Raw genomic sequence first — 25713 nt, forward strand, 5'->3', positions numbered from 1 at the left:
TTGCTTTTCTAAATTTGTTTTGTCTTTGCCCAACTTTATCACTATTTACCAACTTTTCCTATTACCATTTTCTTAATAATAGACTGAAGCTAACTGCTTGACAGTGCCTTGTTTTTCTCACTTCCTCAATCCCTCAACTTCTGTCACTTTTCCAATTTGTTGGAGCCATTCACCATTCTAGGGTCTGGTTCTTCTGTTTTCATAGCCAACTCAATCAAAATACTGGTGTATAAATCACCAAGACCTGGAAATTCATCAGCTTTCAATGTCATTAATCTATTTCTTAGTCAGTCTAGACTCGTAGATCTCCAATATTTCCGGAACGTTTTTGGTGTTCTCAATGAAGACAGATACAATATATTTGTTTAATTTGTCTGCCTTACCCTTGTTCATCAAGTCTATTTTATCTGTCTCAGAATGTAAGATTTTGGGAAGCTTTTCTTTCTGGTGTATTACAGGAGGAATGGAGACAAGCTAGCTCCTATTGACATCAGTGGATCTGGGGTTGAGAGGGTGAACAGCTTTAAGTTCCTCAGCATACACATTACTGAGGATCTCACATGGTCTGTACGTACCAGCTATGGTGAAAAAGGCACAACACCACCTCTTTCACCTCAGACGGTTGAAGAAGTTTGGTATGGGCCCCCAAATCCTAAGAACTTTATATAGGGGCACAATTGAGAGCATCCAGAATGGCTGCATCACTGCCTGGTATGGGAACTGTACTCAATCGCAGGACTCTCCAGAGAGTGGTGCGGACAGCCTAGCGCATCTGTAGAATTTCCCACTATTCAGGACATTTACAAAGATGGGTGTGTAAAAACGGCCCAAAGGATCATTGGGGACCTGAGTCACCCTAACCACAAACTGTTCCAGCTGTTACCATCCAGGAAATGGTACCGCGGCATAAAAGCCAGGACGAACAAGCTCTGGGACAGCTTCTTCCACCAGGCCATCAGACTGCTTAATTCATGCTGACACAACTATATTTCTATGTTATATTGACTGTTCATATTTAGCCATTGTTACTGTCCTGTTGTACATACTATTTATTATAAATTACACATTTAAATTGAGATGTAACGTAAAGATTTTTACTCATGTATATGAAGGATGTAAGTAATAAAGTCAATTCAATTCAATTCAATTGTCAAGTGTTCAGAATAGTTTTTAGGATTCTTGCCCAAATATTTTATTTTACTCTTACTTAGTTTTGGCTGAATTCTGAGTTATCACAATCTTATACTTGTAGCTCTTTGGCAATCTTTTAAGTCTTTTCCTTTGATCTGATTTGTATTTCTAACATATTTTGCTAACTATATGCCCAATTTTTACATTGTGATTTTGTGTCTCAAATGTATTGAAGTAATAGTACTATAATTTTCAAATTTTAATTATAAAATTGATAAATTTAAATCTTAAGTTACTTTTGTTTAATGTCATTTCCTGTATACAAGTGTGAAGGATATTGAAATAATTGTTGTTATGGATCAGATGCGGCACAAAAAACACAATAAGATAAAGAACACAATAATAGTAATACAAAAATCACAATAAATATAAACACATAACATAGTTTATATACAAAGATTGCTTTTACATCTGTAAAGTGATATTAGGCACGGGAGTGTCTGTACATAAGGTGACTGACAGGAAATGATAAAGTATTGGTAGTTGGGGTCGTGGAGGGTGGGTGACTGATGGGTGGAGGTGTTGATCAGCTTTGCCATTTGTGAAAAGTATCTGGTGGGCCTGGTGTGGATACTATGTAACCTCGTTCCAGATGGGAGTGTGACAAACAGTCCATGAGCAGGATGGGTGGGATCCTTCATGATGTTACTGGCATCTTTCTGTATATTTGTCCTTGATGGCAGGTAGGCTGGTGCCAGTCATGCATTGGCGTACCTGTTGCAAAGCTTTCCTGTCCTCCACACTGCAGATTTAATTTTCTTTCTCCCGAGCCCCCGTCTCTCCTCCTGAAGAGGTTACAGTCCTCACTATGAACAGTACTACTTGACTGGGGTACTGTTTCAACTCACCATTTTCATTTTCTCCTTAACCTTATAACGTAATAGTTATGTCAGAAAATATGTGAGTACAGTCACATTGCAGCTAAGTTGATTCCCATTGTCATCTGATTTCCCTCTTTTACCACCATAAACAGTAATGGCATAATTGTGATCACCTCAGCTGAGGTCACTTAACACAGTTGTTTTAAACCTACCTTTGAAGGCTAGGACTAATCAAACATACCAGATGTTAGTGCGCCAAGGTTCCCAACGAGGAAATACCCAAACGCACTTGGGAGATGAGAAGCTTCTCAAACAACAGTGTGTTTGATGAGTGAACCACTGGCAACCTCATTGACTGCTAGTTTAAATCACCCTAGGAAGCTTAGGACATTGAGAATGTTGTTTTTTCTGATGCAAGTTGTTCTCCATTGTTTGGGAGACTGAGTAGAAAGCATCAACGTGAACAATTATGCGAAAGGATCCTTTAAGGTCCTTCTTCAACTTTGTCCACTTTGTGCTTTAGCCTTGGATTCCTTAAGGCTCCAAAATGCTGATTTAAATGTATTGAGGATACCAAAGGTTTCATCAGATACATAAAGTGTAAAAGAGGGAGAGAGTAGGTATTGGTCAGCTGGAAAACTATGCTGAAGAGATAGGATTGGGGACAAGGAAATGGCTTCTGAACTGAATAAGTCTTTTGCATTGGTCTTCGCTGTGGAAGACACTAGCAGTAAGGTGGGAGTTCCAGGTATCGGGTCATGAAGTGTGTGAAATTACCTTTAATAGAGAGAATATTCTTGGGAAAATGAAAGATCTGAAGGTAGATAAGTCACTTGGACCAGATGGTGTAAACCCCAGGATTCTGGTGGCTGAAGAGATTGTGGGGGCATTAGTAATGATCCTCAGCATCTCTAGATTCTGGAATGGTTCCAGGAGACTAGAAAATTGCAAATGTAACTCCACTGTTCAAAAAGGGAGAGAGGCAGAAGAAAGGAAATGATAGGCGAGTTAGTCTGAACTCAGTGGTTGGAAAGATGTTGGAGTCGATTGTTATGGATGAGGACTTGGGGTACTTGAAGACACATGGTAAAATAGACTGTAGTCAACATGGTTTCCTCAAGGGAAAATCTTGCCTGACAAATCTGTTGGAATTCTTTGAAGAAATAATAAGTAGCATAGACAGATGAGAATCGGTTGATGTTACGTGCTTGGATTTTCAGAAGGCCTCTTTTCATATTGCGTGTCAATGATTTGGATGATGGAATTTATACCTTTGTTGCATAGTTTGTAGATGCTATGAACACAAACAAGAAAACATTTGCAGATGCTGGAAATTCAGCAGGCCAGGCAGCATCTGTGGAAAAGAGTACAATTACTCTTTTCCATAGAAGCTGCCTGGCCTGCTGAGTTCCTCCAGCATTTTGTGTGTGTTACAAACGTGAAGAAGATAGGTGGAGGGGAAGGTAGTTTTGAGGAAGTAGAGAGGCTACAGAAGGACTTAGACATATTAGTTGAATTTTAGCAAAGAATTGGCAGCTGGAATGCCACATCGGGAAATGTATGGTCATGCACTTTGGTAGAAGAAATTAAAGATCTGACTTGTCTAATTGGAGAGAAATACAAAAAAAAATGTAGGTGCAAAGGGATGTGGGATTCTTTGTGCAGGATTCCCTTAAGGGTGATTTGCAGCTTAAGTCAGTGGTGAGGAAAGCAAATGCAATGTTAGCATTCATTTCAAAAGGGCTATAATATAAAAGCAAGGTGTAATGTTGAGACATTATAAAGCACTGGTGAGGCCTCACTTACAGTATTGTGAGCAGTTTTGGGCCCCTTATATTAGAAAGGATATGCTGAAACTGGAAAGGTTTCAGAGGTGGTTCACAAAAATGATTCGAGGTTTCAATGACTTGTCATATGAAGAGTGTTTGATGGCTTCACTAAAATTCAGAAAAATGAGGAGTAACCTCATTGAAACCCATTGAATGGTGAAAGGTCTTGATAGAGTGGATGTGGATGTGATGTTTCCTATAGTGGGAGAGTCTAAGACCAGAGGACCCAAACTCAGAATATAAGGATGTCCTTTTAGAACAGAGATGAGGAGGAATTTCTTTAGCCAGAGAGAGCTGAATCTGTGGAATTCGTTAGAACAGGCAGCTGTGGAGGCCAAGCCTTAATGTATATTTAAGGCAGAGGTTGATAGATTCTTGATTGGTCAGGGCATGAAGGGATATGAGGGGGGGGGGGGAGGCAGGAGATGGGGGCTGAGAGAAAAGTTGGATGTGTTGTGATAAATGGTGGAGCAGATTTAATGGGCCAAATGGCTTAATTCTGCTCCTATATCACGTGGTCTTTGATATACTTAATGACTGAGCACCCACTGCTCTGTAAGGTATAGCATTTCTGTCCTAATGACTGAGCATTTGTCCTGAGACAATAGCCCCAGTTTTATACTCAGCAAAGGGAAATAATCTGCCAACTTCTACTTTCAGTCTCTTTCATGTATTTGGGTATCTCAGTTGTATTTCTACAGTAAATATCATGGTTGTCTTGTTTAAGATTGGAGCAGTTTGGGTCATCCAGCCCATTGTGAGATTCAAATATAGGATGTACTGTTATAGATCAAACATGCAAACATTTAGAATATCCATATTATATACTGTGCAGTAATGATGTGAAACATTGGGATACATATCCATATTTTCAATGGAATAAGACACCTATAGAGTTTTGTTTGTTTCAATTAAATAAGAAATCCATGGGATGTATAATTTGAATTCAAGGTGTTTGAGCCAGTAAAATCGTGGGCAAGGAGTCCCATATAATAAATTCATTATTAATATTTTCCACGTAGCCCTTTAAGCTTTTAGGTGAGCTTTAAGTTTGACTGTGTTTTTGTGCATTGATTGTTTTGCTAATTTTAGAAGACAAATGCCAGTATTCCAGGCTCCATTTTTGACTTGAAATATAGTCAAAGTGAGCAGCCATCACAGCTTACACAGAATTTTAAAACCTGGGTCTGTAGCATTTCGTGATGTAATCAAATAGTTTTAATAGAAAACATTTGATATATTTAATGGATCAGACAGCACCTCTGGAAAGAGAAATGCCCAATGCTTCATGTCCTAGACCTTTAGAAATGAGACCAATTGTAATTGTTTTATAAATTATTAGGGAGCTAGTAATAGATGTATATAGGTTACTTTCGTCTTTCATCTCATGTCATCAAGATGAAACCTGCATCTCTTTATTGGTATGATTTCATATTTCTTCATTCCAATTATTTTTATGATATTTATTTTTTCTACTTAATTTAATGACTTTCATCTGTCCTTTATTACAAACTATGAAATCTGAGTTCTTTCCAAGCTATGTGTTACAGGTTATTGGCGTAAAGCAAAATAAACTTTAAGCATATGGAATATATTAAGCTTCAATTCACCTTGAAAATGTGTTTTGCTGATGTCTAGTCCTTCACTAAATTACACCTGCGTAAAAGATTGAAAATTGCATACCATTTAAAATAGACCTTGTTTTTTTTTAGGTTACATTTCTATGTGATAATGACGAGCTGCAGGGAGCTTTTTCCAAGGTTAACTGCCGACATGCGACGTTTTAAGAAATTGCCAAGAACTCGTCGGGATTCTTTGGACTTTGCAAGGGATTCCCCGTTGTCAGAAAAATCTGATCCTGAGCGGAGGGAGCTGGATCCAGATGGGTGGGATGAGGCAAGTGATTCCTGTGAGTTTTATTCCCATGGGAAGCAATTGAAGATGGCTCCAGAGCTGTTCTACTCCTCTCCACTCTTTCCTTTACTGACGTCTGAGGTGGCAAGTGCCCAAGAACAGATTGCAGTGATGGTTCAACAAGCAAAGTCCCACTGTCGCCGTGATGTTCTCTGGCAGCGTCTCTTTTTGGGAGAGCATCTGTCTTCGGACAAACACAAAATGAGCAAGTTGTCCTTTGCTGAGCTGGAAGAGTTACTTGGTGCTGTTTATAGCAAATCCATTTCTGAGATTGACCCACAACTGGTGAGAAAATATTCCACAGTTAATAATGAAGTTGAATGGTTATTTTCAATATTATGCTGTATATAGTCCCCATCTCTTGGTAGCTCAGACACTTTTTCCTGAATATCCTGACTTAATTCATTGACACATGTGTTGCAGAATTTTACAATTCGAATTCCTTATGAGCCTAGAAGTGATAGTAGCCCACTGGCTACAGGAAATGCAATGCACTGCAATCAAATATTTACTTGCAAATTAATTGTGATCATCTGAGCCACCAAAAGATTTTTGGAGACTTGAGTGGGAAATGTATTGTGTAATGTTCTCCTCAAAGTCATTTGTTTGCTTTGCCATATATGGCTCTTTGCAGGGTGAGATGCACCACAGGTAAAGTCATTCTATTTATTGGCGTTTCTCATTATATTGTGATTAAATGTAATTATGGTTACGATGTATGAGAGATCTGAAGGTAGTAATATACAATGTTAAAATGTTGTTGTGCTGAGCCAAAGCTTCTGAAATGCATAGATATAACTTTATCAATGTCTAATTTAAATTCTGAGAAGTGCAAGAAAATTAGCTCCTTCTCCAATCGTTGGGAATGCTATCTGATATTGCAACATTGTCATAAGTCACTGCATCATTAAAAATGAGGAATGAACACTTTTACACTCCTCGGCAGGCAGTCTGGAAAACGGCGGTATAACAGCAGGGCACTGACTAATCTGCTGCAGCAGTATGCGTTAATTTCATCTCCAACACCAACTTCATTCTTGGAGTAATCTATTTGTTCTGTGGATTCAGTTAACATTACTTCACAGAAAAGCAATATTATGTACAAAGGAAGCAAAACACTATTGTCACTCTTAAATCGTGTGTTTTAATGGGACAATTCAAGTCCCCTATTCCCATTCTGTAATTGTTTGTTCTATCCTCTTATCTGCCTGCATTCATCGCTACCCTTTTGTTTCAGGATTGCTTCCTATCGATGAGCACCAGCTGGTATCAGAGTTTGATCAAGGTTTTGTTAAACCGTTTCTCCCAGAGTTGTCGACACTTTGTAGATGCAGATAGAGGAATCCAATATTTGGTATGTTAAAACCTAGCACCTGACGGACTTGTATCAATTTGTTGTTTTAAACTGAAGAATAGCATTGTGGTACAACTGGTAGAGCTGCTTCCTCACATTTTCAGCACCCTGTGTAAAATGCTGACCTCCAGTACTGTCTTGGTGGAGTTGGCATCTTCTTCCTGCGATGACATGGGTTTTCCCTGGGTGCTGCAGTTTCCTCCTGTGTTCTAGAATGCATGGGTTGGTAGGTTTACTGGCTGTCAAATTGTCCTTTGCATGGCGATGAGTGATAGAATCTGGGAAGTGATGGGAATGTGGGGACAACAAAATGGGTTCTAGGTTACACTGAGAATACAACACAAAAACAGACCCTTTGGTCCAACTCATGCACAGCTAAGCTCGTCCTGTTGCCTGGGCATTTGGCCCATATCCCTCTGAGCATTTCCCATGTACTTTTCCAAATATCTTTTAAATGTTGTTATTGTGTTCACCTCACCCCCAGTGTCCTATGCTCTAAGCAGAAAAGTTTGTGCCTCCTCATCCTCTGCCTATACCCAGACCTAGTCCCAGCAGCATTCTGATAAATCTTTTTCTGTCAACTTAATGACATCTTTCTCATAACAGGACAATATAGTACTCTAGGTATACACCTGCAGTATAATGTCACAAATCCTGTAATTGTACATAGTTCTGTGAAATCAAGGATGATGGTGGAGGGTTGTTTATGACCAGTGGTGTATCACTAGGATCAGTGCTGTATCCCTTCCTGTCTGTCTTCTACATGAATAGTTTAGATATGACCAGGCATTAGTACATTTTAAAAAAGATGGTCAATATTGACTTTGTAAGTTGCAGGTCCTATTTTTGTACTGTTTCTCTGATTCTGTGTTGCTGAAAATGAACTTCTTAATCATCTGAACATAATGCTAGTGAACTATTTATTAAAGCTAGTAAACTAATAGATTTTGCTTGCTTATGAATAATTTATTTTTCTCGTATGCAACAATGCGAGAAAGATGATTTATTTACCCACGTTGCATTTTTATTATACAGCACATGTTGATGTTATTTTCAAGTTGAACTCTGTGAGGTGTCTGAATCACTTATCATGATGCAGATGATTAAATGCAGGGATTCAGATTTCTGGATAATTGGAACCTCTTCTTGAGCAGGTGTTGACCTGGACAAAAGGGATGGGTTGAACTTGAATCTGAGGGGGACCAATATTCTTGCGGGCAAGATTACTAGAGCTCTTGGAAGTGGTTTAAACTAATACAGCAGGGGGATGGGAACCAGTATGATAGAGCTGAGGATGAGCCAGTAGATGATGGGTGTAACATGAATGAAAGGAGGGACAAGCCAGTGACTGGGTACAAATGCAGACAGAGTCAAATTGTACCACAGAGGCAAAATTCAAAAGGGCAAAGAATGCAGGACTGAATGTGCTGTATTTAAATGCATGTAGCATTTGGAATAAGGTGGACGAACTCATGGCGCAATTACAGATTGGTCGGTGTGATGTTGTGGGTGTCACTGAGTCAAGGCTGAATGAAGGCCATAGTTGGAGCTTAACATCAAAAGATATACTTTATATCAAATGACAGGCAGGAAGGCATAGGCTATGGTGTGGATCTATTGGTATGAGATGAAATTACATCTTTAGAAAGAGGTGACATAGGGTCGGAGAATATCGAATCTTTGTGGTGAATTTAATAAGAGGGTTAAAAAAATATTGGAATCATATATAGGCCTCCAAATAGTAGCTAAAATATGGGGTTGAGATTGTAAAGGGATCTGGAAAGGGCATGTAATAAGGGTAATGACACAATTTTAATGGGGGACTTCAATATGCAAGGAGATTGGGAAAATCAGGTTTGTGTCAGAATGCAAAAGAGAGAATTTGTTGAATGCCTACAAGATGGTTTTTTAGCGCAACTTGTACTGGAGTCTACTCGTTAAAAAGCTCTCTTAGATTGGGTGTTGTGTAATAACCCAGATGTCATTAGGGAGCTTAAGGTAAAGAAAACCTTAGGAGGCATTGATCATAATATGATTGAATTTATACTGCTATTTGAGAGGGAGAAGCAAAAGTCACATGTATCAGTATTGCAATGGGATAAAGGGAAATACAGAAGCATGAGAGAGGAGCTTGCCCAGGTGGATTGGAGGAGGATGCTGGCAGGGCTGTCGGTAGAGCAGAGGTGGCTGAAGTTTCTGGGAATAGTTCACAAGGCACAGAATAAATATGTCCCACAGAAGAAGTTCTCAAATGGCAGGGGTAGGCAACCGTGGCAGTCAAGGGCTGCATAAAAGCCAAGGAAAGGGCATATAAGGTAGCAACAGTGAGTGGGAGGTTGGATGATTGGGAAGCTTTTAGAATCCAACAAAAAGCAACTAAAAAAGCTATAAGAAGGGAAATATTAAATATGAGGGCAAACCAGCCAATAATATAAAGCAGGATACCAGAAGTTTTTTTCAGTTACATAAAGAGTAAAAGGGAGGTGAGAGTTGATATTGGACCACTGGAAAATAACACTGGTGAGGTAGTAATCGGGGACAAAGGAGTTGCAGATGAACTTAATGGATACTTTGCATCAGTCTTCACTGTGGAAGACACCAGCAGTGTGCCAGAGATCCATGAGTGTCAGGGCTAGAAGTGTGGGTGTCATTGCTATTACAAAGGAAAATGTGCTAGGCAAAATCAAAAGGTTAAGGTGGATAAGTCACCAGGACTAGATGGACTACATCCCAGAGTCCTGAGAGAAGTTGCTGAAGAGATAACCAATGTATTGGTCATGATCATTCAAGAATCACTTGATTCTTGCATGGTCCCAGAAGACTGTAAGATTGCAAATGTCACTCCACTCTTTAAGAAGGGAGGAAGCCAAAAGAAAAGAAATTATAGGCCAGTTAGTCAAACCTCAGTGGTTGGGAAAGTGGTAGAGTGTATTATTAAGGATGAGGTTTCAAAGTACTTGGAGACTAATGATAAAATAAGTTAAAGTCAGCATCGTTTCTGTAAAGAGAAATCTTGCTTAACAAATCTGTTGGAGTTCGAGGAAGTAATAAGCAGGGTGGACAGAGGAGAGGCAGTGGATGTCACTTACTTGGATTTTCAAAAGGCATTTGATAAGGTGCCACACACGAGGCTGCATAAAAAGATAGATACTATAGTGTTACAGGAAAGATACCAGCATAGATAGAGGAATGGCTGACAGGCAGGAGGCAGCAAGTGGGAATAAAGGGGGCCTTTTCTCGTTGGCTGCCAGTGATCAGAGGTATTCCTCAGGGGTCAGTACTAGGACCATTACCTTTCACATTGTTTGTCAATGATTTAGAAAATAGAATTGATGGCGTTGTGGCAAAGTTTGCGGATGATAAGAATTTTGGTGGAGGGGTAGGTAGTGCTGTGGAAGCAATGTAATTGCAGCAGGACCTGGACAAATTGGGAGAATGGGTAAAAAAGTGGCAGATGGAATACAGTGTTGGGAAATGTATGATAATGCATTTTGGTAAAATGAACAATAGTGCGGACTATTATCTAAATAGGGAGAAGGTTCAAATATCAGAGGTGCAGAGGGACTTACGAGTTCTTGTGCAAGACTCCCAGCAGGTTAAGTTACAGGTTGAGTCTATGGTAAAGAAGGCAAATGCAATGTTGGCATTTATTTCAAGCCATATAGAATATAAAAGCAAGGCGATCATGCTGAGCCTTTATAAGACACTAGTCAGGCTGCACTTGAAGTATTGTCAACAGTTTTGGGCCCCATATCTCAGAAAGGATGTGTTGTCATTGGAGAGAGTCCAGAGGAGGTTCATGAGCATGATTCTGGGAATGAAGGGGTCAACATATGAGGAGTGTTTGGCAGCTTTGGGCCTGTAGTCACTGGAATTTAGAAGCACGCAGGGAGTTCTCATTGAAACCTACCGAATATTGAAAGGACTAGATAAGGTGGATGTGGAGATGTTATATCGCATGGTGGGGGTATCCAGAACTAGAGGACACAGCCTCAAGATTGAGAGGCAGCCTTTTAGAACAGAGGTAAGAAGGATTTTTTTTTTAGCAGAGAGTAGTGAATTAGTGCAATGCTCTGCCACTGACTGGTGGAGGCCAAGTCCGTGGGTTCCACGGAAGTTGAAAGTTAAGGCGGAAGTTGATAGATTCCTGATCGGTCAGGGCATCAAAGGTTATGGCGTAAAGGCAGGTGTATGGGGTTGAGTGGGGTCTGGGATCAGCCTTGATCGAATGCAGAGCAGGCTTGATAGGCTGAATGGCCTAATTCTGCTCCTATGTCTTATGGCATAAATATCTGGAAAAAAACTATAGAAAAGGTGGTTCACGATGGTACTTGCTACAACAGCTATAGATGTTGCATGGGAATGTGGGCATTGTCCGGTAATGCCAGCAATATAGTTTTAGTTAGGAGAGTTGGAGAAATGGAGCTTTGGCTATGATCTTCATAGATCAAAGTTTTGAGTACAGGATATGGGATATTATGTAGAAGCTGTATAAGATGTTGGTGAGGCGTAATTTGGAGCATAAAGAAAAGATATCAATAAAGTTGAAAAAATACAGAGGAAATTTATAAGGATGTTGCCGAGACTTGAGGAATCGAGTTATAGGGAAAGGTTGAAGAAGTTAGGACTTCATTCCCTGGAGCGTAGGAAAATAAGGAGAGATTTGATTGAAATTATGTGGGGTATAGGTAAGGTTTAAAGATGCAAGTTTTAAGAGGAACATAAGGGGAATGTTCTGCACTCAGAAAGTAGTGAGATTGTGGAACAAGCTGGCAGTGGAAGTGGTGAATATGTTCAATTTCAGCATTTAAGAGAAGTTTGGATAAACACATGGGTGGGAGGGCTATGGAAGACCATGGTCTGGGTGCAGGTCGATGGGACTAAGCAGAATAATAGTTTGGCAAGGACTAGATTGGCTGAGGGGCCTGTTTTGGTGTTGTACTACTGTACAATTCCAGCAGACGCAGGAAGTATTTTTCTGGGAATTGGGGTATATCTCTATGTTCAGTAGTGTGTGCACTGGCAGTTGGGTGTGTTGAGTTCTGGACTGTAACAATACTATAGGTGAGCAAATAATGACAGATACTTCTATTGCTGAAATTATTCACAAAACATCACTCTTTCATGAAGTGTATGATTGCCAAATGTAAGACCCTTTTTTCTGGAGGAAATTAAGAGTTACTCCTTTCTATGTGCTGTACTTGTAGAGAGAATTTCCCCTGCTCAAGAATTTACTCCTACATTGTTGTATCCCTAAAATATATTGAAGTTTAGATATGTCCTGAGTCTGAAATAATTGAAAAGCTGTTTTTCAAAGCAGTATTTCAATATTGAATATGTTTCATTCAGAAACCATCGACAGAAGTGCCTAAGGCTCAATACAAAGATCAAAAGTTACTGAAATGCCTCTAATCTTATGGCTTTACACCACCTTTACAATCGGGGAGAGCTCTCAAGTTTAAATAATGACACAGCATCTCAATTGGGATTGTACTCTTTCATTATTAATGTGTTATAGATAATAGCATTATAAATCATTAAACAACACAAGGTTACAGGGTTATCTCTGAAAAGGAGACCATTGATGTCTGTATCAATATGAGATTTTGTCAAAGCAATCTAAAACTTATCTCATTTTGCTGTTCTTTCCATGGGTTACCCTGTATCCTCTGTCTCAAATGTTAATCTAGTTTTCTTTCAAAAGATGCAATGGTCTCTGCCTCAAGTATTTTCAGTACATACGCATGCTCCAGTGACTTCATCCTTAGTGAAAATGTAAAGTTCTTCATTTCTCAAAACTAGTTTCCTAATCAGAGAAAACAGCCAACTGCAAGTCATCTATTCAGGGTGCTTTGTAATGTTTTTTTAAAAAGGAAAGATTATGTTTTCTGTGGCAATGAAAATAATACAAGATGTAAATCATGAAACACAAGACACTGCAGATGTTAGAAATCCAGAGCAACCCACACAGAATGCTGGAGGAACTCAGCAGTTCAGGTGTCATCTATGGAGGGGAATAAACAGTCCAAAAGATAAAACACAGAAAAGAAAGAATCAGAGGGGAGAGGGGCCCATGGGGAAAAAAAGTAGGAGGTGAGGAGAAGAGATGGGATAAGAGAGAAGCCAGTGCAATACTGCTGGTCTCTACTCGTAACTCTGGCTTCCCATTCCTGATGAAATGTATTAAACATGGTCACTCCAATTCCATTTTTACACCATTTATTTGTTTTCTTCTTTTGCACTTTATGTCTCCAATAATGCTTGTCATTTTTTTGCTGCTTTACTTAACCAGACAGATAATTTCAGTGACTTAAGTTTTTTGAATCCTTATGTCCCTCTTCAGCTGCATCTTTCCATTGACTATACACAGTAAAGCTTTGATCTCCAGTTCCTTTTTTGCACTTTCAATTACGCATGTTCACCAAGATGGATATATGTTCCAGTACCAGCTGTCACTTCCATCTCACTCATGGTACCTCTCCATATCATTTGTATTCACATAGTGTTTTTCCAAGTATGTATAGAAAAGGTCTGACTGCACAATGCTCCCTGCTGTTGTATGTACATTAATTTACATCCATTATTTGGTTATCCATTCCACTATTTTGTTAGTAATTTTCTGAATTTTATTTTACATAAATTTTCAATATGAGTAAAATCTGGTCGCACTAGCTTTTTGTTAGCTATTCATTCCTCTACATTTATACCATGCATCAGCATCCTCTAAGAAGAGCACTTCCCTGAATTAAATCAAAGCATTTTAAGATTACACAACACTCTTTATGGTTGTCACTGCACATGAACCCTTCAGCATCTTTGTATCCAGGTGTTTTAGCTCCATGGTAACATCATCTACTTCATTGCATCGATTTAGCAATGTGATTATCAAATCATTTTTATAGGCTTGACCTTTCCTCAAGCTATTGATGAAAGCTGCCTTAGTAGAAAGTGATCATTTGGAAGATAAACCTGCGAACAAAATATTTAACAGGTTCTGAGAAAACAGGTATTGAGCTGTGTTTTCACAAGGAAGAAAATAATTTAATTTTCTGGATGTTCTCATGTTTTGGGAACTTTCCTGCAACTCAAGGCTATTTTGTTAATTTTAAAAAATTGTATTACTGAGTGAGTGCTGTGGTTACAATTTGCTGTTGTACCATTGTGTTTATCATTACCTGTATTGTTAATAAGGTAGAACTAAGAGCAACTGCAGCCCCTCTTCAACACAATGATGTAACTTCTTTACAGGCGGTGTTGAATCAGAAATTTATCGACTGTTTTGTTCTCATCTTCCTTGATTCTCAGTCTGCAAAGACGGTAAGATCTTAATAAAGTTTTCCCATATACATAATTTTGAATAAAAAAGGAAAATGCTGAAAACACATTCAGCCACTCCATGTTTTCAGCATGTTCTCTTTCAGTTTTCCAGATGTGTGTTGTTTTTGTGATTTTTCATACAGCATTTCAAAGGTCCGAGAGATTGTGGTAGGTTACTTCAGTTGTTTAAAACCCATATGAAAGAGATTTTCAGTTTTGTTTTGGAAGAGACTAAGCACAGATTCAGCAAATTCACAAATGTTCCTCTTCCTTAAGAAGCAAGGGAGGCAAAAGACAGGAAAGTATAGGGAAGTTAGCTTGACTTTAATGGTTGGTAAGATGGTAGAGTCCATTTTTAAAGATGAGTTTTCAGGGTACTTGGTGGCACACAATAAAATAGGCCAAAGGCAGCATGGTTTCTTCCAGGGAAAATCTTGCCTGACAAACCTTTTGAAATTCTTTGAGGAAATAACAGGCAGGTTAGACAAAGGAGAGTCAGTGGATGTTATTATTTGGATTTTTCAAAGGTGCTGCACATGGAGCTGCTAAACAAGTTAAGGGCCCGTGGAATTACAGGAGCACGGACGGATGGACTGACAGGAAGAAGACAACGAGTGAAAGTACAGGAGGTCTTTTCTGATTTAGTGCTGTTCCACAGGCATGGGTGTTGGCTCCACTAATTTTCATGTTGTTTGTCAATGATTTAGATGACAGATTAATGGCTTTGTGACAAAGTTTGTATACGATATGAAGAAAGGTGGAATGGTCAGTAGTATTAGGAAGCAGGGATCATTCTGATGTTGCTTCATTGACCCATATGTTTTGGTCTTGCCCTTGTTTACAAAATTACTGGAAAGATATTTTCAGTATTATTTCAAGAGTTCTGAATATCAATTTCCAACCGCATCCTTTTACTGCAATCTTTGGTTTACCAATGGTGGATAATAGTTGTTTATCCTCTTCATCTCGACGATTGATTGCGTTTGTTACATTAATGGCTAGAAGATCTATTTTATTGAACTGGAAAGAAATTAATCCTCCAACTATATTTCAGTGGTTCTCTCAAACTATCTCTTGTTTGAGTTTAGAAAAAATTAGAAGTGTTGTTTTTGATCCTCCAGTTAAATTTGAAGAAACTTGGAGACCATTTATTCAACATTTTCATATGAGTTAAATTGTCTTTTCCTAAACCTCACTCTGATTATCCTTAATTATTTGGATGGAGGTTCGGAGTTATTGGCACTACTGTATGTACTTAACATTATGCAATGGCCCATGTTGGTTAGGTTTTTTTCTTTCTCTTTTTTTTTGGGGTTATTTTTTTTTCTTTTTGTCTCTTTTGTTCATAAATACTTTGAGTTTGGGAGGCTATATATACTGATTATTATATATTTGAATGTCTACTTAAACTATTAATTATGTACTCTCAAACACTTTGTATTCATGTTTCATTTATGTTTGTTTAAAAAATTAATAAAAAGATTTAAAAAGAAAGAAAGAAAGGAAGCAGGGGGCTGCAGACGGATGGTGGACAGATTGGGAGAATGGACAAAGAAGTGGCAGTTGGAAGATAGTGTAGGGGTGTATATGGCCATGCACTTTGGTAGAAGGAGTAAAAGCATAGACTATCTTGTAAATGGAGAAAATTAAAAAATCAGAGGTGCAAAGGGACACGTGAGTCCTCGTGCAGGATTCCCTAATGGTTAACTTGTAGGTTGAGTCAGTGGTAAAGAAGGCCAATGCATTGTTAGCATTCATTTTGTGAACACTAGAATGTAAAAGCAAATATCTAATGCTGAGGCTTTATCTAATTGGTCAGACTAAGTGGAGTATTGTGAGTAGTTTTACGCCTCTTATCTAAGAAAAGATGTGTTGGCTTTGGAGAGGGTCCAGAGGAGGTTCAGGAGCATGACTTGTGAATGAAGCGTTCATGCCTGAGGAGCATTTAATAACTCTGGGCCTGTACTTACTGGACTTCAGAAGAATGAGTGGGGATCTCATTGAAACCTACTGAATATTGAAAGCCTAGATTGAGTGGACGTGAGAAGGATGTTTCAAATACTGTGAGAATCTAGGACCAGAGGGTACAGTCTCAGAAAAGAAGGATGGCCCTTTTGAACAAAGATGAAGAGGAATTTCTTTAGCTAAAGGGTGGTGAACCTGTGGAATTCATTGTCACCGATGGCTGTAAAGGCCAAGTCATTGGGTATATTTAAAGCAGAGGTTGAAAGGTTTTTTATTGGTAACAGTGTCAAAGGTAAATGAGGTTGAGAGGAAAGTAAATCAGCCATAATTGAATGGCTGAGCTGACTAGAAGGGCCAAATGGTCTAATTCTCTTCCCATGTCTTACGATCTTAATTTCATTCGGAAGATTAGTAGGAAGTAGGTATTATTACCCTGGAATGTTCCTGCATTTTTATTGACACTGGCAGTTGATTCTTGTATAATCAGTGCAATGACTTTGTGTAGGATTTGACCTAATTAGAATCATCCCAAAGGCCCTCGTCTTAATTACTGCAAAGAACTGATACCATTTCTGAAGAGTATACATATTATCTCATTGCTCATTTTGGGAAATGGTTCCTTATAATCTTTTAAGAGAAATATGCTGTGTTCCTGAATAATCTTTCACTCTCTCCCTCTCTCTTTCTCTCTAGAATCTAAAGGTTGTATTCAGAGAGCCACTTCCTGCACAACCACAGAACAGTGAGAGCCCCCTACCTCAACTTGTATCCATGTACTACCACTTGGAGTCTGTTATCAACACTGCTTGTTTCAACCTATGGACGGGTATGCTACAGTAACAGACTGCAAATCCACCTGCTCTGACTTTTGTATGGTCTGCATCACTATTGAAGTTCTACATTTACACTGTTGCTTGAGACAAGAAACTGGTATAGCAAGCTTCATACTGAGAAGTACTAAGTTCTTTGTAATTCATTCTTTACAGCCATGTTTCATTCATTTTGAACTTCAGTCATTTTGAGGGAATCCTTAAAGGGATTTATGGGCCCCTCACAATTGGGAGCCTACTGGATGTTTCTGTTTATTAATTTATTTTTGTTTAGTAAATTTATTAATAACTAATTTATATGCTTGTTCCGTTTTGGGATTTCCTTTTTTCCCGCCATCTTGTTCGTTTTGTCTGTGTACAATGGCAGAGCAGGAGGTTGAACGTTCAGAAGCATTGCTCAAACAGCAAGCCAGCACTGGATTTAGGGCAAACTACATGAAAGGTCTTACCCTTGCTGTCAATGTGATGAACTGACAAAACTCCTCAGAGTGCTGTAGACAGATTTGAGCAACCAAGTGCATTGAGAATGCACATCTGAGTCGGCCAAATTGTAAATCAAATGTCTGGGCTGTTAAACCTGAACCTTTTAAAGATTTAGTTTTATTAGTGACTGCATTATCTCAAATATACATGCACTGGAAAACAATTGAATATATTTTTCATGAGATGCACAGGTATCAATCATTTTAAAATTTAGGCTTATTTTCACATTTAAAGAAAACTTCTGTTTCTGCACCAGAGACATCATTTTCATACATATTCTGGAGAGGTGTTGCTTTGATCAAGACTTACTGATTACTCCTATAATGAAATGAAGGTGCTGCTGCATTTTGGAATGTAAGCGGAGTATTTAAGTGGTTTTAAAGCACATTCCTTTGTAAAATTTCAACAGTCAATTACACCTAGTTGCAGGTGCACAATGTCTCCTTGCTTAGAGATTAATTGTAAGTGAAAATACTTTATGTACTGTATATTATGTATATAATGAAAATGGCTGAAATATTGCTGTAAAATAATAAAGTTATATCAATCATTTTCTCTGAGATTTAACTGTTTCTTTGTACCATCTCTATGTTCTCTGGTCTGAACACCTTGAGGGTATTTTTATTCCCTTTTTATGATGCCATTTTGCCATCAATATTTTCAGTGTTTCATCATTTTCTGAATTTTTGGATATTTAGCAGGAAAAGGGCAGAGTTAGATGATACATTCTCCAAAGTCTGAAAAAATCATGTAATCTAATTGGATAAAGCCTTCACAAATAAAATGGTGATGACTTAAAGATTCAGAATGTGACCCAAAAACATCCGTAAGAATAGTGAATCCAAAATGATTATTTGGGCTCCTGTAACAGGTGGATTTGGTAGTGGTTAATCTAGAAAAGCTGTTTGTAGCACTTAATGTGTCATCCGATTGCCGGTCAGGTAAAACTACACAACTAGGCTTAGTCTGTCATTTCTGAGCAGTCATTCAATTCTCCTCCATTCTCGTTGAAGAATTACTCGCACTACCAGAATGAACTGGCAGTATATCCTTTTGATAAAGGACCATAGCCTGTAAGCAAATGCAAAGCATTAAAGCTATGACAGATCAGTAAGTGGTTTTAACTCAGTACCACTTCCCGCTTGCTATGATGAGGCAACAAGTGAGGACAACCAACTGCATAATGTATCTGCCTACAGCTTGTTCAAAAACAAGGTTAACAGAAGATTGGAGAACTCATCCTGACCAGGATGTGCTAGGCTTCCCTAAAGGAAGAGAAATAGGAACTTGTGAAACACAAAAGATTTGTCTCTACTGGTGGTAACCACATATTTGAGATAATTCCTTGGAGAAATTGATTCAGTGTCAGCTTTTGTCTGTATAGAACATAGAATAGTACAGCACAGTACAGGCCCTTCAGCCCAGAATGTTGTGCCAACCTTCAAACCCTGCCTCCCATATAACCCCCCACCTTAAATTCCTCCATATACCAGTCTAGTAGTCTCTTAAACTTCACTAGTGTATCTGCCTCCACCACTGACTCAGGCAGTGCATTCCACGCACCAATCACTCTCTGAGTGAAAAACCTTCCTCTAATATCCCCCTTGAACTTCCCTCCGATTACCTTAAAGCCGTGTCCTCTTGTACTGAGCAGCGGTGCCCTGGGGAAGAGGCGCTGGCTGTCCACTCTGTCTATTCCTCTTAATATCTTGTACACCTCTATCATGTCTCCTCTCATCCTCCTTCTCTCCAAAGTGTCAAGCCCTAGCTCCCTTAATCTCTGATCATAATCCATACTCTCTAAACCAGGCAGCATCCTGGTAAATCTCCTCTGTATCCTTTCCAATGCTTCCACATCCTTCCTATACTGAGGCGACCAGAACTGGACACAGTACTCCAAGTGTGGCCTAACTAGAGTTTTATAGAGCTGCATCATTACATCGCGTCTCTTAAACTCTATTCCTCGACTCATGAAAGCTAACACCCCATAAGCTTTCTTAACTACCCTATCTACCTGTGAGGCAACTTTCAGGGATCTGTGGACATGTACCCCCAGATCCCTCTGCTCTTCCATACTACCAAGTATCCTGCCATTTACTTTATACTCTGCCTTGGAGTTTGTCCTTCCAAAGTGTACCACCTCACACTTCTCCGGGTTGAATTCCATCTGCCACTTCTCAGCCCACTTCTGCATCCTCTCAATGTCTCTCTACAATCTGACAATCCTCTACACTATCTACAACACCAACCTTTGTGTCATCTGCAAACTTGCCAACCCACCCTTCTACCCCCACATCCAGGTTGTTAATAAAAATCACAAAAAGTAGAGGTCCCAGAACAGATCCTTGTGGGACACCACTAGTCACAACCCTCTGATCTGAATGTACTCCCTCCACCACGACCCTCTGCCTTCTGCAGGCAAGCCAATTCTGAATCCACCTGGCCAAACTTACCCGGATCCCATGCCTTCTGACTTTCTGAATAAGTCTACCGTGTGGAACCTTGTCAAATACCTTACTAAAATCCATGTAGATCACATCCACTGCACTACCCTCATCTATATGCCTGGTCACCTCCTCGAAGAACTCTATCAGGCTTGTTAGACACGATCTGCCCTTCACAAAGCCATGCTGACTGTCCCTGATCAGACCATGATTCTCTAAATGCCTATAGATCCTATCTCCGAGAATCTTTTCCAACAGCTTTCCTACCACAGACGTAAGGCTTATTGGTCTATAATTACCCGGATTATCCCTACTACCTTTTTTGAACAAGGGGACAGCATTCGCCGCCCTCCAATCCTCCATTACCTTTCCCGTGGACAACAAGGACATAAAGATCCTAGCCAGAGGTTCAGCAATCTCTTCTCTTGCCTCGTGGAGCAGCCTGGGGAATATTCCCAGGGGAACTTATCTGTCCTAATGTATTTTAACTCCAACACCTCCTCTCCCTTAATATCAACAACATGCTCCAGAACATCAACCTCACTCATATTATCCTCACCGTCATCAAGTTCCCTCTCAGTGGTGAATGCTGAAGAGGACCTCGCTCACTTCCACAGCTTCCAGGCACATCATCCCACTTTTATCTCTAATCGGTCCTACCTTCACTCGTGTCATCCTTTTGTTCTTCACATAATTGAACTATGCCTTGGGGGTTTCCTTTACCCTACTCCCCAAGGCCTTCTCATGCCCCCTTCTTGCTCTTCTCAGCCCCTTCTTAAGCTCCTTTCTTGCTACCCTATATTCCTCAATAGACCCATCTGATCCTTGCTTCCTAAACCTCATGTATGCTGTCTTCTTCTATTGGAGTACAAAAGTATAAATTTTAAACTTGCTATTTGCTATGCATGTACCCAATTTAGTAGGAGAATGAAATCTTAAGGATGTAGAAGACAATGGTGTGTTAATGAGAGGTAGCTAAGAGATGTAGATTAGAACATGATTAAGTCAATGGGTAGAAACAATAGTGGCAGGATGTACGTGTGATACGCAACTATAGACTATAGATATGCTAATGCAACTGGACCAAGAGATTGCTATAAAAAATGCTATGTCCAAAGGATCGGTGGGCAATCAGCGACTAGCTCAATGACTGTCTCAGTTTTGATTTGCAAATTAAAGTTTAATACTTCTTGAGCGTCTCCTGGTCATTTGTGGGGCACGAGAAACCACGGTAAAATTGGCGACCGCGGCAGGACCGGAAGGAGACCCACGGAGAGGAAACGGCAGATTGGGGACGCTTCCCAGTCCTCCAGGGACCCCCACAAGGCTAACAGAATTAAGGGTGCACCCAAACAAAAGGTAAGCGCTTTTTGCGACAATTTGGACTAAGAATTCTGTTGGCTTTGGGGAGGTCTTGGAGTCTCAGAAGTGTGGCACCACTGCCGAAGTGTCTCTCCGGTCCAAAGAATTTGGCAGAATTGGGGGTTTACAGGAGGCTCAGAGGATTGATCAAGAACACTGCAGTGAAGGTAAGTACAAATAAGTTAATAAGAAGTTAAGAAAAATTCCACGTGGTGTTGGTAAGTCCCTGTGGATACCGCTTCGTATGAAATGAAGGTCTGAACGGGCAGGGAAAGGGAAATAGACTAGGCATAGAATTAGAGTAAGTTAAGAAAAAGTCCACGTGGTGTTGGTAATCCCTGTGGGTACCGCTTCATATGAAACGAAGGGCTGAACGGGCAGGGAAAGGGAAAATAGAGTAAATCCCTGTGGGTACCGCTTCGTATGAAACGAAGGGCTGAACGGGCAGGGAAAGGGAAAATAGAGAAAATCCTCGTGGATACTGCCTTAAGAGATAAGGGTCTGAACAGACGAGGTACAAAGAGAAAGTTCTGTGGGTACCGCTCTGAATAGAGGTCTGTATGGGCAGAACAGAATAGGAAACAAGGACAGTCCAATATATAGTTTAAAGCGCTGGTAGATAGACGATAGATTAGGCATAGAATTAGAGTAAATAATATCATCCAGTAAACGAACTGTGAATCTCTGAAATACCTTAAAAGAGAGAATAACATGACAGGTAAAGGAACAGGTAGAGATTCTGAGCAAAAAATTCCCGATAAATAAATATGAGATCACAAAAACTTCAGAAAAATGGGAAAAAAGAACCAAAAACCTGGTCACAAAGTGGCCAAGAGAAGGAACGTTTGATGTAAGTTTGTGCGATGAAATGGAGGGACTGATTAAAAATTACAAACCAAAAGATAAATCTAAGAAAAGAGGGCAAAAAAGAGAACGAGAAATGGAAGTGCTAAAACTCTTCAGAACGGAGGGAGAAAGGCTGGGGAGGACAGGTAGAATATTGATTACAAGCGAGGAAGACACTAAGGTGCTGGAGAAACTGCCTGTTAGAGAGGAAGATACAGTGAGAAGCTGGCTTCAGATCCGTACCCGGATGTGAAAGAAGCGGAAAGACCCCCTCCCTATAATGAGGAAGGAACCCCTAAGCAGTGCACCCTGCTGACAGGAGCAGTAAACATGCAGGGAGAAGTACAAGTTTGGGATAATGAGGAGCAGAAAAAACAATACGAGAAGGAAAAAGCGGCGATATGGAAGGAGATACAGGCAGAAAGGATAAAGATGGAACAGGTACAGAGAGAAATGGAAGAAAGGATAGAACAGATGAAATACTTGAGAGAGGAAAAGGAGTATGAGGAGTATCAGTTATACTATAGAAATGAACAGACTAGAAATGAGAGTGGCTCATCAGGGCAGGAAGAGATGAGGCATTCAAGAAGAGGTGGGAAAAAGATAGGAGATGAGAGTCTTGGAGAAACACAAGAGAGAATGGAATCAAGCACAAGTAAGGATCATGAGTCCCTGCCACAGGTGTACAGACACGGACAGGAAGAAAGAGAAAGTGACTCATTGGAGGAGCAAGAGTTAAGTGGAGAGAGAGAGAGAATGTGAGAATTTGTGGGGAAGAGGTAGGAGGCAGAAGCCTAGAAGAGCAGAAGGAGGCAGTAGGGGAGCGACTTCTGGAAGTAGAGAGAGAGCTAGATAAGTTACTGAGAGGGGATTGCCAGAGGAGATGCGAAAAATACTCCAGGGGCCAACCAAGTATTGAATCAAGACAGAAAGGTAGGACTCCACAGGGAGACCGAGGGAAGAAGAGGACCCCGGAGACATTTGTGTGGGAGGAAGTAAAGACATACCCTGAGACAGATGGGGAGTCAGGTGAGGAGGAGAACCAGGGCAGGTGGGAAGAAGGAGGAAGAACGATGCCATTGTTAGTTAAAGTATCAGGACAAGTGTGGTACATCCCTTGGGGATCCCAGGACCTAGAAGGGCCGAAAAACACTCTGCCCAATCTACATGAAGGAGCAGGGAAATGGATTAGAGCCTTTGAAGAAGAAACGGTGGGACGATTATTGGCTATGGGAGATCTGAAGGCACTATTGATAAGGTTGATGGGAACCTCTAAATTTAACGAACTAATGGAAATGGCTGGCATAGTAAACTCAAACGACCCGAGAACTGATGGAGACGGGTTTGACAGAGTGAGGCAGAGGGTATGACAGGCCCTCAGAAAGCTTTATCCACCCAAAGTGGACCCCAAAGCCTTAAAAGGGGATCCACTGGGAGACACTGAAAACCCAGCAGCCTACGTAGAAAACCAGTTGAAAAGGTGGAGACTGGAGACTGAGCAAGAGGTGGAGAATAGCTTATTTATGACCTCACTGTTCCGACATAGCATTTTGGATGCAATGCCTCCACAGGTAAAATCCAAACTGGAGGAAGTGGTTGGGCTGACGTCAATGACCCCACAAGAATTTAGAGACCACGTAGTCCATATGGTTGAGAAATACCGGAAAGACAAACGAAGGTTGGCTGAGCAGCAGGAAGAGGTGCAAAGAAAGTTAATATAAATGCAGCTCGAAGAACTCAAAAAGAAGGAAAAAGAGAAAAACAAAAAGATGCTGCCAGCAGCCACCGGTTCGAGTACAGCCATCGAGCTGGACAAAGCACTGCTATATGGAGGGACCGATCATACTGTAAGACAAGGGCTGGAAAACCCCATGCCAATAATTGTCTTTGGGGGAGCATTCCCACAAATGCCCTATCAGGAACGGACTAAATTCGAACAGCTCAGACAGGACTGGAAGTCCCAAGGAGGGGGACAGAGGAGCTATGGGCAGAGGGGACCTGTGAGGAAACAGGGGGAAAGAGAGGTAGAGAATTTGTGCTGGGAATGTAATCAGCCAGGTCACATGAGAAGAGATTGTCCGTTTACACTATGGCCTGTCACACACCAGCAGGAACCGATAAGAAGGGAACCAAAGTTTAGCCAAGGACCAGCCCCCACAGGCCCAAGCGGACCTGTGAACCCCTATGCGAGGTATTAGGGGTGCCCCGAGAACTCGAGTGGGAAGGGACATTACCCAATGATAACAAGGGAGGCAGACGAGGAACCCATTGTTCAGGTTATGTTAGAAGGGCAACTGACACCAATGATGATAGATACTGGAGCCACGTACACTTGTGTACAGCCACAGTATGCCCTTCACCTTCCCATGCCAGGAAAGTTTATTAACACGGTAGGGTTCTCGGGGAAAACACAGTTGACACAGTGCACGGCTCCAGTGCAGTTGAGAATGGGAAATAAAGAAATTGCTTTGCCGGTGCTAGTATTTAAAGGAGCTCCGATTAATTTGTTAGGCAGAGATGCCTTATTGAAACTGGAATTAAAATTAGAATGCACCAGAAATGGGCTGAGTGTGGAAAGAGCAGGGGCTCAATTGGTAGTGCAAGACAAGAAGGCTAATGTCTTTTGGATAGGAGACATTGCAGATCAGATTCAGGAAGCCTGGGAGAAATGGAAAAAGGGTGTACAGGTTATATTACCCAGGGCTGCAATGCCCAAATCTGAGCTACATTGTACAGTGATTTTTGACAAGACTCAGAACAGGGAGTTAGAGGAGAAATGGCACCTGGAGGCATGTACCCAACAGCACCTGGAAGGGGAGGCTATGATAATTGGAAAGCAAGGGGCAGCTTTACAAGCTAAGTGGAACACCTTTTTAGAAAAATGGTGCAGGATACCGGAGGCTGCGCCCCACGTAACATTGTTGGTAAATAAGGGATATCAGTCTAAAGACTTAGGACCTTTAGTTAAGAGTGCTGAAACCGTAACAGTGTGGAGGAAAATCACGCCAGAGGTGTGGATATCAGAAGGCAACAATTGCATTAAAATAATGGTAAGTGTAGATATGGTAGGGACAGTGAGAGAGGTCAAAAAACTCCCCACCCACACCTGCCCTTGCTGGGAAAGGAAAGAGGCCAGCAAAAAGATAAAAGGTTAGATGAGTTGCCGTCTATTCTGTGGTCACAGCATGACACAGACGTAGGAAAAATAAAAACAGCTAGTCCAGTGGAAATAAGGCTGAAAAGGGGAGTAATTCCACCCAGGAGACCACAATACCCTCTAAGACCAGAAGCAGAAGAGGGAATAGCATCGACAGTGCAGGGGTTGCTTGAAATAGGAGTGCTTAAAAGAACAAACAG

The 25713-nt window shown here is 40.5% G+C and overlaps 2 protein-coding genes across 8 annotated transcripts in view; one reads left to right on the top strand and one right to left on the bottom strand.

The window, feature by feature from the left end:
• Nucleotides 1-18259, top strand: part of szt2 (SZT2 subunit of KICSTOR complex) — a 242331-nt gene extending 224072 nt beyond the window's left edge. For all 6 annotated transcript variants that reach the window (XM_073062784.1, XM_073062788.1, XM_073062786.1 and 3 more), the window contains 4 exons: nucleotides 5554-6040; nucleotides 6993-7109; nucleotides 14358-14426; nucleotides 17085-18259. In XM_073062784.1, the coding sequence (XP_072918885.1) occupies nucleotides 5554-6040; nucleotides 6993-7109; nucleotides 14358-14426; nucleotides 17085-17231 (820 nt within the window). In that variant the 3' untranslated portion in view covers nucleotides 17232-18259. The remainder of the gene's footprint in view (nucleotides 1-5553; nucleotides 6041-6992; nucleotides 7110-14357; nucleotides 14427-17084) is intronic.
• hyi (hydroxypyruvate isomerase) overlaps nucleotides 1-25713 on the bottom strand; it is a 128046-nt gene that overhangs the window by 28816 nt on the left and 73517 nt on the right. The window lies entirely within an intron of this gene.

This window comes from Hemitrygon akajei, chromosome 12, assembly GCF_048418815.1.
Source record: "Hemitrygon akajei chromosome 12, sHemAka1.3, whole genome shotgun sequence".
Classification (NCBI taxonomy): domain Eukaryota; kingdom Metazoa; phylum Chordata; class Chondrichthyes; order Myliobatiformes; family Dasyatidae; genus Hemitrygon; species Hemitrygon akajei.